Below are 13,131 nucleotides of genomic sequence, written 5' to 3' on the forward strand. Positions count from 1 at the left end.
AACCTACGGGGATCCTTCCCCTCCAAAGAACTGGAACCTGGTTCCAGTCTAGCCAACAGAGAAGCAGGCATTGGCCCACAGCAATTCACCCAATACTCTTCCGTAAAATGGTTTAAGGGCAGAGCTTTCCTCTGTCTTGGATGCCTTTTCTCTTCACCTCTATGGCACTGACTTTGGAATGGACTACACTCCCAACTGAGGTCAAACTGTGCATTTTGTTCTTCTTTTGATGGACCAAAAAGTAATCCAAGACTGGAGGGCCAATGATAAATCCAAGAATGAGGGAGTGCTCCTCTCCTCTTAAAGGCACATTGTCACAGGTGCTTAGTCCAAAGCAAGCCTGCTGTAAGTGAGCTGATCCAGGTTGTTATAACAAGTGTCCTTTGTCGTATGCCAACACCCAGAGTACCTTTCTGCAGGAAATAGAGGAGACAGGAAAAACAAAGAGAGCCCTAACACAAAGATAGTGGGTCCTTTCCCCAGGCCTACCTGCCCCCTCTGGATACCCTAACTCGGTTCCCTTCCTATGCCTGCTGGATTCAAACGTACTCCAGTGATCTGGTGTGACATTGGCTTTGTCATGTCAATCCTGCCTCCTAAGAATCGGTCCGAAGAGACCTCCTCAGGGAAGTTCCTATATCTTAGGGGAAGGTGTTAAAGGTGTTAGCCTACCTGTAGAAGAATCAAAAGTGGCAGCAACCTGTATATTGCTCCACATAGCAGAGCTGGAGACAGCCTGCATAGACAGCAATGCCCATCTGTCCTGGCACACTAGTTGCCCCTGCTCACAGAGCTGACACTGGTCTGATATCCAATTGCTGCGGGTGCCTAATTATTTGTCATTAGTATTCACCATGCCACAACCAGTCAAGACTTATATTTAAAGATGTATGAGCCACCAGACTGACTAAGGTATACAAATATTATAATTTAGATCAGAGGTACAGAAGATTAAAAAGCTACCTCCATCTGCAGGTACTTTGTCACCGTTGAAACTGTTCTGTGCCACTGCAGAGCTAGGGATGTAATCGTCAGGAGACTGGCGACAGCAAAGGCACATGTGAGGACTATCATTTTGCCATGGAACATTTAATTAGAGTTGGGACCTGATTCTCAGACCTCCTTTTAAGAAATAGAATGATGTGCATCACTTCATTCAATATAAATGAAAATAGAAACGCTGGTGCTTTTACACCCTCGTTAATAGCAACCCATCACAATTGGCCATTATAAAATGAGAATGTAGTTTACTGTTTCTGAAACAATGCACTGGCTGCCGCTTCCAAACTGGATCGACTTTCAGTTGATATGCCTGGTGCATTGTGTTCTATGCAGCTAAGGCCCGAGATACCCGACAGCTAGAGTATCAGAAACCGTGCCAAAATATTTCCTGCAGCACGATTCCTATAGTATGGAATTGCTCTTCAATGTAAAGGCGCTCAAGAACCTATTCTTCAAATCAATGATATTTGTATTCGTTTTCACATTTTTAATGTACCGTTTTTAAGTAACGAATTCAAGTACACCAGACAAATGTACAATTCTATGTCTTAGCTCTTGCACCATCTGAAATGTCGTCAGGCCGAGTACGATAATTAATTTCACATCCTTACTGTTCATGGCCTGTAAGAATGTGGTTGTTTTTTCCCTTGTTCCCTCCCTTGCCTTGAAGCAGTTTGAAACACATTGTGTATAGGCGCTACATAAATAAACTATCATCATATCATATCATATCATATCATATCAATGCAGGGTGACTTTGTAACTCGGGGGAGTGATCCGTGGAAAAGGTTTACATTAATCACCACCACTGGCAATTGCTCTGGAAAGCCTGCATGAACCGTTTCTGTAGCCTGCTGTGACGTTACAGAAGAGGGAACCTCGTGTGCAAATTGGGCTCCCATTCCAAACGGTGTAATCCAGCCAAATGACTGGTTCGCATGCCTTCTGCACAAGCCCACCTTACCCTAGATTTGTTTCTGCCTTATTGGGCCCAGTGGAGGAAGGGTGGGCCATGACCATATGGTGTTTGTGTCGTGCCTGGAGCTGCTTAGCTTGTTTACTTGATGGTGGTGAACCAATCCACGCACCTCTCTGTTGTCAGGGTTTTCTCTATTTAAATCACAGTCCCAAGTGCACACCTCAATTAAATATTTCTCCAGGCAGCCCCAGGGACGTCCAATTGAAGCAAACTACCTTCTCCCCACAGCCCTGCGGATGATCCGCCTTAAAGCCTTCTGCCAATGTATCGCGTCTGTAAGGAAATGGTTCTCATTCCCCGCAGTGCCACCTGCATGCAGACTCTCCCATGCCAACAGCCGGTATGGAAAAACCCCAAAGAGACTAAAAGGAAATCCCCCCCCCAAAGTGTAAAGTATGTGTAGGCTATCAAATTGTCTGTCATTGTGGGTAATACAGTTAAAGGCATTTTCTTCTTTTACATTGTTTACTTACTCATAAAAATCACTTGTACCAATCTACCGCATTAACATGGACCTGTTAATCACTGTCACGTTTTCTTTTGAATATCACCCAAGTCTTGTTTCTAGCCAACACTCACAATTGTTGATTTCACAGTTATGTTTTCCAATTTCCTTTTAGCCTACACTCAAAGCTTAATTTCATCTGGGTCTTTAAATAGCTCGACATGCACACTCTGATTCGCCTCTTACCGCAGACCCGTGCAGCGCATCCGCCAGCATCTCCACCCACATGACGTGTTGATGCACTAGCAGACCATGAACCCTTGTGGATTCCACCTGCATCACCATGAACCCTTGTGGATTCCGCCTGCATGACCATGAACCCTTGTGGATTCCACCTGCATCACCATGAACCCTTGTGGATTCCGCCTGCATGACCATGAACCCTTGTGGATTCCGCCTGCATCACCATGAACCCTTGTGGATTCCACCTGCATCACCATGAACCCTTGTGGATTCCGCCTGCATTTTACACCCATAACAAGGTAGAACAGATGTGGATTCATTGTAATGCTAGCCACTATTCACATACATGGTGACCGGCATTGCTGCTTGCTTTCATTTAAGGGTGTAAAAAAAAAAACACAGGCACCTGGGACTGCCCATGGGCTCATGCCCTCGCCAACTGAATACAGTCCAAACAATTAGTGGCCAAACCTAGACCACATATACAACGATCTATGTGCTAATAGCATCATTGACAGCATGTGCAGTCAATAACAGTTGTTACTTGACATTTTCCTCTGTTATCCATCCTCACTTCGCTCTGGACTGACGCCTTAGAATCAGTGGTACTAGGACCGTCTGACTACAAATGCAGTCAGTAAAGTTAAATCGTCGATGAAATTATTAAACAGGTTAAGTGAAGATACAATAATCAAATATATCATATTCAATAACTATGTATGGGTGGTCTACATGTTTCAGCTTTTCAGGACTTTATTCAATGTAAAGCTTTCGTCTGGACCTCAAAGTTTTATTTTTGAAGACTCATTGCTTAGGAACATCCGCTAGTTAATTCAAGACCGGGTAAAAAAGTGAAAAAGGGAAAATATCTGCGAGTGTAAATAAATTTGAGTACTTGACATATTAACTCATACAAGTATGCTTGCACTATTTGTATCGTACCATTTTTTAAATTGTTCAAGTAGTCATAGTCTGTAACAAAACTAAACCTGCCTAACACAGGAAAGGGTACATTAATTATAATTTCCTAATCTTATGATATATATGCCATCATTTACCCTGAGATGCGTCTATTCCGTCAGAAGTGCAATAGCTAGTATTAGAAATCATCTGTGAAATGTTATATTGGAGCGTATATTGTTCGATTCAAATCTATAATAGACACATTATAAATACACCTACAAATATCCCCCCTAACATATCACCTACGATCACTTCCAAACTCACCAACATGTTTTATTTCTTCCACTGGCAGTATTTCTTAGGGTCCCATCTGTGATCCGAATTCAACATTTTATGAAGGCGCTTCTATTCTGAAAAGAAGGGTATGGCCGTATGAGTGCAATATTCATTTAATTCAATCAAACATTAGAAGCTCACAAATGTCATCAGAATTCACCATTTCAATTGGAACTTTAACCTAGAATGCAGGAGGTCCTATTCTATAAACATAGGTAAAGCTGTAGAAATGGTGACTTCGGATCATGTATGTGAAATTAAGAAGAACTGCAGGTGGGGGGTTCATCCCCACATATAATGCAGGTGGGTATATATAGGGCCACATTAGCAGGAGATGGACTAGCCACACTCTTGTTTTGACATTGTTTAGGACAATAATATACATTATAACAAAGTAAAACCCAGTAGCAAAGTTGCCCCAACTAGGCCGGTGACTATTTCAACACTGAATAGCTTTTAATTTTTGAACACTCTTAAGGTCAGTATGGATTTCAAATGGAAACCACCACCTAACTGCTCTCAAATCATGTTTCAAACCGTGCTAACCATGTGTGGTCATTAACAAAATAATCTATTCCACCCAGAGTTAGCCTTCAAAACATGGAAACCAGTTGGATATTCCAAATGATCATCCTCTTGCACCTGGGCTCTACACTGCCATCACCCCGGCAACAGCAGACTGGAACGCTAGCGGTTCAGTCTACCATTACCCTCCAGTGGCTGGAGTCCTGATGAATCCCAATCTCTCCTCCACTGAACTAACCACCTCACCTCGCCATCTCGGGCCACCTTTACACTGCACACAGACCCCTACCTACTAATACGAGAATAATCTTGAGGGGGCAATGCCACTGCTCACAGCTCTATCGCCCCCATGCCAGAAGCACTCCCAGGTCTTGCAGTGCTCTCTTTCAATTGATGTTCGGCTCTCCACTTCAGATAAAGCACATATACAAGCCACAGAGAATCCTACCTGCGCCAATCTACATCTCAGGTTTCCCCTCTCTCTTACTAATCCCCAAACTCCTTCCCTTTTCTTACAGGGGCATATGCACCATGACCACCATAACGGTGTGCTATGCAAGATCACGATGCATTAGTTTACACTGGGAACTGCCAATATGCTCTAAACCTGGCCTGAGAGTAAAAGCATAATTCTAGGTTCAAAAAGAGCAAAAACAGGCAGGGAAATAAGCGTTGTAAAAGGCCTGGCATTGACTACTGGCCTTCCGTTTGTATGTCTATAGAGATTTCCTACATCTCGGAAAATAAAGAAAATGCAATCTACATGTTCCTTCAATCACGTGGACACTGCGGCATATCACCATTAACAGCAAGGTGATGCGGGTACTATCCGGTGTACGCGGACATTATTGCATTGTTCATCAAGGGGGATTCTAAGATTGATTGCACTTACAAACATTCTTGGGATATAGCAACACTATGAGCACAGTATGGGTAGGGATTTTTGTTGTGTGGAAAGTGAAAGGGAGCTATTGAAATTTCAAGAGGGAGCCTTCCAAATAGAATAGACAACTTTTGAATAACATCTTTACCAATACACCAGAGGAGAAGCACATTTAGACTTGCAATAAATGGAAGACGAATGTATGTTTGATTTCCAGGTGTGGATAACAGATCTTCGGAATTGAGATAATGTCGGTTCTGTGGAAAAAAGCGTAGTCTTTTGCCAGCACTGCACACACAAACGTTGTCTTTTAAGAAAGCCACTCTGCTTACTCCCAGCAGAGAATTCCAAGCTTCGATTTGGTACAATAATTACGTCTGTAATTTAAAGCAATTGGAAGCTGAGAACCTGTGGCAGTAATACAGAATTATAGATGGTAGCTATCATGTACCGGAATGTATTCCACAAGGGGTTCTGCGTGACGTCTGAACAAAGCACGGGTGGGTTTTATGGGATTTTTCTGCTTTTTGAAGGCCGCACATAAAAATGACCGATTTATTTTGGTCGATTTGGTGCGACCCTAAAAGAGCACACACAAAGTACATGCCTGGGGGGGGGGGTTCACAACCCCAGCCTCCCATGCAAGCCTTTCCTGCACCCACCTGCACCCCATGCCCCTCGCACACCGATGGGTTTTCTTATAATCGAGATGTTTCACCCCCGAACCTCTTGTCCTCCTTGCTCCCGTGCCCTCCCACTGCCTCCTTTCACCCCAAACATTCCCACTCAAACCCCCCACCACACAGACACACAAACATGCAAACAGTTACATGTAGCCCCTCCCCCATCACAAACATTCTCCCTTTTCACACACACACACATACACTCAACTGGGACCCCTGTGACTCCTCTTCTGAGTCCCGCCGTGCCTGTTAGCCCCTGCAGGGGCTGACAGTTCGATTCTGAGCAGTCTTTCTAAAGCTATCATTTTTAAAATCAATTTAAATTAATCGATTTATTCACTTAGTACCCACGGGTTGTCTATGATGTCGCTCTTTACACGATGAAATGCACCCCATAGTTGAAAGCTACCCATCTATAACTGTATGTTGTGGGTATCCCCCGCCCCCACCCCTGCAAATACATGTTTTCATACATTTTTCATAGACTGCTATTTAAAAGTCAGCAGTTCGTTGGTGCATTTTTGGGTGAAATTGACCAATTGCATATACATATACATGAATGTGTACGTAGGGGTAGGAAAATGGGGCGACCCCCATTATAAAAAACGGAAACTGGTCAAATTAATTTCGACCAAACTGCTATCTTTTATCCCCTTAATGCTGAGCTGTTATGCATTTTTATGCAAAATGGACAAACATTCGCCCTTAGCAATTAAGGGGTTTTAACAGCAGTCTATGAAAACACGTAGAACCATGGCCCATCCCACTTTTCCAACCCCTTTGCTGGCCCTTATGAACTAGCAATGCAGTGTGTGTATACTAGAGGCAGGAGGCACTATATATAGCATATAACATGCCAATGTCTCCTTACGACATTGGAGTCACTCAAAACAATGGTGGTGTAGAGAAGCAGAGGTGTACGTCATTGATAGAACCCACCCCCTCACATCCGACATACTGGATGAAGGACAAGAAGACACTGCATGACACCAGGTATCATTCCAATACTGCATCGGGTGCATGAGAGATGATATGCACTCAGACAACCATATTGAGTGCACCCTCCAACTGAAGTGGTAGCAGGAGATTTGCAGACACCACTGAACATCGAAGAGCTGTAAAGCAAATCTGACAGGTGCAAAGTGATGTAATGAGGAGATGACACACAGAAATGATATAAGAATACATAAAGAACGAAGACGTAACTGAAGAAGCAAAGAAAACATATACGAGTAAGAAGAAACCATATATACAAAGAAGATAAGTAACCAAATGAGTAGTAAAAGTATATACACAGAAACGCAAGGAAGATGAGTCACATAGAAACTTGCTGCATTAGAAAATATAACATGGGTAAAGCAGCTATGTTGAAAAGATGGACGTCGGCTCTGAATAGTAGCGAGAAGTTTGAAGGAGAAAGGCCAGGGTTGCAGAGATGACAGATGCTGGAAAATGGATTTGCACACCAACAAAGGAGAGCTGTTGGCCAGAGGTCAAGGATGCCACAGCAAGAAGCAACTGCAGGGTACAAAGGGTGTGAACAAGGATAAGCAATATTCGCAGGACATATTTCTCTTAGATAAAGTAAATGAGCGAACATTTGTGAATGCCAAGTATTGAACAATTAAAGATGAAGAAAGTATATGTGAGACAGAGCTACCAAGTTTCCAGAGCTCGAAGAGGGTAATATCACCTGACATAATTGAATCAAATAGCACTAAATAGATAGGCGAGATGGACATAATCGTGGTCTCTTCACACGTGGTGTAGAACCAGAAAACAATGCTTATTCATAAGTGCCAGATGAAGATAACGATGTACCTCATACCCCCATAAAGTTCTGTAGAAGAGAACATTCAGCAAGGTCAAGTACAAAGAAGCAGCCTTGGCTGAAGGCTTGGCTGATGAGATGGTACACTAAATGGTCAAGTAGGCAGTAGTCTGATGTTGTTCTCTGCACCTGGGTTTCGTTTTGCTTACGTGCTGCTAACAAGCTGAATATCCAAGGTTGGGAGAGAATGGCAACCAATCAGAGGGCCCATGCAATGGTGAGCATACATTGTTGCAGGGGCCAATCTGCTGTTATGCTGCTATAATCTGTATTATACGTAGTTAGAGGTTGTTCAAGGTATGCCTGCCAGAGATGGGGCAGCCAATCATGTTACTAATACCTACATAAACTATAAGTAGATCTGTTCCCCTAACCAATCCCTATGTCCGACAGGTTTAATTATTTGCCATGTAGGATGACTTCATAACTGATGCACATCAAAGTATAAAGCCTTTGTGTAACCAAAATTTAACTGAGCGCGTGTGGACAATAATCTGCTGTTCACCAGGTTTCCCTACTTGATTGAGCTGATAATAAAGTAGTATTTTGCCATATTTATTGAATCTGTCCTGTTATTTGGGTCCAAGATCATTCTTTATGGTTATCCCATTCTCCGCATAAGAACGCCCAAAGGTGCTACAGCACAGTGTTAAAGTCATAGTAAATGCATTACGACCACTTTAAAACAGATTTCCTGCAACACCAAATTACGAATTATAGGGTAAATTGGGGAAAATATTTTAGTGTTTGTTGGAGGTTTTTTCTCCATTTTACCTCCAACAAAATGGAGGATGTGCCACGGACAGAATTACCACCAGCTGTAAATCTGGCAAATTCAGAGCAGTGGCCTATGGAATCCAGAAATTGGGGGCTATACTGCATTTCTACCACTTGTAATCAGGAAGGTTTACCATGATTGCGAGAGGCAGAAACAGCAAACATGTTTAGCAGTATTTCTACAGGAAATACTACAAAACATGTAACTAAACCCCAAATACCCGGTCTTCTCATCTCAAAGCACACGAAAAACCGAAAAAAAAGAAATAAAATGCCTGCCACAGAAATTGAGCCATCACCCTTCTTTAACGTCACAGTAGTTGATTAGGAATCCCGTAATCTTCTACTCTGACCTCAAAGCAGGATGATGCAACATTTGGAAATGCAAATAGTTGCTAAAGGGATCCTGTGGAAATCACACACAACAGCACTGTACACTACATGAAAGTGTGCAATATCACAGACTTGTTGCGACCTCACTACTCTGCAATAGGAAAATAGCACCCCTACACAATGGTAATAACCAATTGCAATGAAGTTGTGACTTCATATCTACTGTTCTAGGAACCACATACTACGACAGGTAGCCGCCGCCTGAACACTAATTTAAGGGGTTATTAGTTTTACTGGTTCATTTTGCTTAGCACAGGAATGCGGGAATTTTGAATTGTTTTAAAATCAAAGCTGTTAATTGTATGTAGCACATTGCAAGCTCTGCAAATGTGTGCAGAAAAGATCCTGCATTTGCGCAAACGTGTAGATGTCTCTCATTAGACAGAGCAAGAGACCAGGTATTAAAGAGGTGCTTGTGTGACCATGTCTGTTAAGCAATTCAATACTGCCAGATGTATGCAAAAGGAACATTGCAGGACGCCTTAAAAGGTATGTGATTTTATAAAGGTACTCAGATGATGGCCCTGTGAATCCATAGGCTCGGGTAACTGGTTGGCGAGTTGTTATATCCAATAGAGCACAGTTGTGATTATTGTGCTGCTTATATATTACAGAAGGCCTATAACATCTATACAAAGACATATACCTAATGTTCTTATTACAGTGTACTTGTAACATAACCACTCACATTTGATGACGACATATTGTTACTTAGTTTGTTTGCCTATGGATAGATCCAGCGGAGGGCCAGTGTGGGTGATTATGAGAGATGGTGCCTGGCGGGTAAGCACTGTTTGGTTTCTGAATGGGAGGGCCGCCCTTTGCAAGGGGTAAACCACTTGGTGAAAAAAGGGGCGGAAAGGTACGAGACGGAGAAAAGCGGTTGACATGGGTAATGTTGGAATAAGAACAAAGCTAGAAAAAAGGCACAGCGAAGCACAGAAGCTATGGTAAGGAACAGAAAAATGCATAAAACGACACAAGGAGGAAAAACAAAATAAAAAGTGACAAAATACAATGAAAGAGAATGGTGAGCAGGGCTTTAAGTGGGCCGGGGCCTGCTGGGGCCTGCCGGAGCCAGGCCCCAGCAGTCTCCAGAAAAGGTTCCCGAGCCGGTGCCCTGCCGGGGCCCACCCATGACTAGCCCCAGCCAGCCGACACCTCGGGCAGCCCGTGTAGAGGCTGCATGGTTACACAAGCTGACTGCAGGTGTCAGCACTTCGGTTTAGAAAAAAGAAAAGGCATAGCCTTTTCTTTTTTTTTAAACCGAAGTACTGACAGCTGCAAGCAACAGGCATAACCATGCAGCGCGGGCTGCCTGATGTCTATGTACTCGAAACAGCAGGAGGGCTGGACTGCCCAGCTCTCCTTTTGTTTTGAGTAATTTACTAGTCATCACCCAGCACGATGCTGGGTGATGACCAGTTATTCGAAAACAAAAGGAGAGACTGAGCTCTCCAGCCCTCCTCCTGTTTCAAGTACAGACCTTTCATTCAAGGAGCACGTGGTTAAAGCGGGCTCCTTGAATGAAAGGGCTGCCTGCTGCGTGCGAGCTGGGGCACTTTTGGTGCGCCCAGCCCCTTCTTTTGTTAAAATAATGCCAGTGTGCCCCAGCTCCAACTTTTACCAGCCACCCTTAACCGAGGGGGGTGGGGGGTCTCGTTAGGGGGCGTGTCCTTAGGCCACACCCCCTAACTAGCCCCCCCCTCGATTTCCAATCCCACTTAAAGCACTGATGGTGAGGCAGAGGGTAGAGAAGAAAAAGATTGAATGAAGAAAGAAAACTAAATATAAAAGAGGAAAATAAAAAGTAATGGTAATAAATGAAAGTAAAGATGAAATTGTGCACTTTGCCTATGACTCCCAGCGAGGCAGATTCAAGTGCCTGGGGTTACTGTTGCCACTCATGCTAAGAGAATTACTTAGTATGTTGCTAGGTGTGACCAGACAGACAGATATATCATTTATTTAGAGAATGTATAAAGCGCAAACCTTTTTTAAAAAGTTGATTATCGGAGTGCTGCACAGCAATACCAATAAAATCCAACCAATCATTCAATGATAAAATAATAAGAATGTCAATTCAACGCAAATACTAGAACAATATTAAGGCCCTACAATAAATAGAAATTGCAATCAGTAATTGAAACTACAGACCCCATCCGTCCATCTTTTGCAATGTCCAAACAAGCATAAATTAAATCCAGCTATAAAGCAGTTTCAAATAGTCAGCTACTCATTTAGGGAAAAGATAGGTGTTCAGTTCTTTTCTTCAGTCAATCAGCGACGAAGCACCATGAATTGAAACTGCAGGACTGTTCCAAAATGTTGCTGAACAAGAGAAGGGTTGCATCTGGGTTTTCATTTTTTTCACCTTGGGAGTTTCCAGAATAGGTTTAATCCCGTTGCATGAACTGGGATTCCATAGAAGAACTTGTAGTTTGCATGCCAGATAGGTAGGGTACCCCCGTTATTTGAAGCTAATTTGTTCTTCGAGAGGGTGTCATTGGTGGGATTGCAAGATTGGAGACACAGAATCACATTTTCTGGCCCCAGTGATGAATTTAGCGGCTGTGTGAAAGACCAACTTTAGAGGCCTATAAGTATATGTCTGGGTAGGCGAAATGGAAACCATTTATGGGGGGAACCGTCCCTTCTTAGGGAAGCCGAGCTTTTGGAAGGAGGGGGCGGGGCCAGGGGGCGGACCCCCGGCCAGGTTGTGCAACACAGTATCTCTTTATAGAACCCATTCCTAGCGATTTGCATAAAAGCAAAGAGCATTATGGGAACAACATAATGTCCACAATTTTAAATATTAAACATGTCTTATAGTGATTCAGTAAGAAAACCTTTTAAGCGAATAATGGACTTTTCTGTTTTAATTGCTCACAATATACACCCTAATAAAGAGATTTCTGTAAATTGCTGGAGATAGTACCAGTTTCAACAGCTGCAAAACTGTATCTGAGGCTTAGGCAGTTTCTGTATGCAGTCTCCATTACTGAGTGTTCTGAACGCTCACAACGAGCAGACTGCTTTCAGAAGAAGAGGCAGCCTTTGGGAGCCCCAGTGTCTGGGGGGATGGAGTGGCGCTCCAGGAAAAAACATGCTTTGCCAGAGCACTGCTCCGTCTTGTTCCGGCCCGTTCCCTGCGCTGATGGTGAGCTCAAGAATAGACTCAGTGGACATCAGACAGTGGCACAGGTCTTTTGGTCTCAGTACAGGGGCTCTCAGATGTATGGCCGCTGTATTCATTGTTGCTCCTTTTCTCACCGGCCCCTTATGTACTTAATACACTTGATCACTGAATGAAAGCTATCTTTCTAATAAAGCTTGCTGTGATTGATGGATGGATTGCTGGTGCCCTCCCCCCACCCCCACAACCGAAGCAACGGTGTGAAATAGCAGGAGGATTCTATGCCGCGCTTATTAATTCTGGAGGCACGGCAAAGAAACCAAGTCCATCGGGGTTTGAGGAAACAGCGAGGCCTTCCAATGAATTAATGCGCGGTATAAAATATGTGTGGATCCAAGACTGCGAAAGGCGAAGCCACGCCCAGATGAAGGCATGTGTGTGCATGAGGTTGCGACTGTAGGCCAGCTGCAACGGGTAGAGTCCCACACCGCATCTTGTACAAACAACGCCATATTTGTATTATGGCTTACGTGGACTTTCGGAGATTTAGCTTTTGAAGCACTTGCGAGTCTAGGCACTAGGATTTACACTGCACAGCGCTGCAATTTGCGTTGTCTCCAAGTGCTCGGGAGGGTCTGAAAGGGGGCTCTTTTAATCTGTGTGATTTGAAACAGCTTTTTCGGAGGCATGCTGCAAGCAGTGCGAGTCATGCTGTGTAATGAGTTTGTGACCACAAAGTGAAGGCCACGTCGTTCTTCATTTCCTCACTCGGAAAAGAAAGCAGATTCGAAACATCCTCGTTGTTGTTGTGGTGTGACCAATAGCGCACACAGTCCAGTGAGCTTCCGCCCTCTCACCATCTCCGTGTCTTTAACGTCAGAACACTTAGAACGGACAGAATTTTGCTTTCCACGGATTTCTAATTTGTGAGACAACACACGTCTCATGGTATAATGGAACAAGTACTTGATATGATAGGTTATTTATCACGCTCT

General features: G+C 43.5%; 1 protein-coding gene across 10 annotated transcripts in view; it reads right to left on the reverse strand.

Annotated features, from left to right (window-relative positions):
• OSBPL5 (oxysterol binding protein like 5) overlaps nucleotides 1-13,131 on the reverse strand; it is a 1,112,782-nt gene that overhangs the window by 714,418 nt on the left and 385,233 nt on the right. For 6 of the 10 annotated variants that reach the window (XM_069624156.1, XM_069624160.1, XM_069624155.1 and 3 more), the window contains one exon: nucleotides 3,897-3,982. The exons of 2 other annotated variants lie outside the window; for them this stretch is intronic. In XM_069624156.1, coding sequence (XP_069480257.1) covers nucleotides 3,897-3,902 — 6 coding nt within the window. In that variant the 5' untranslated portion in view covers nucleotides 3,903-3,982. The remainder of the gene's footprint in view (nucleotides 1-3,896; nucleotides 3,983-13,131) is intronic. 2 more of the 10 variants (XM_069624161.1, XM_069624162.1) reach the window with 1 other exon arrangement.

This window comes from Ambystoma mexicanum, chromosome 11 (genome assembly GCF_040938575.1).
Source record: "Ambystoma mexicanum isolate Mex_15411 chromosome 11, UKY_AmexF1_1, whole genome shotgun sequence".
Lineage (NCBI taxonomy): Eukaryota > Metazoa > Chordata > Amphibia > Caudata > Ambystomatidae > Ambystoma > Ambystoma mexicanum.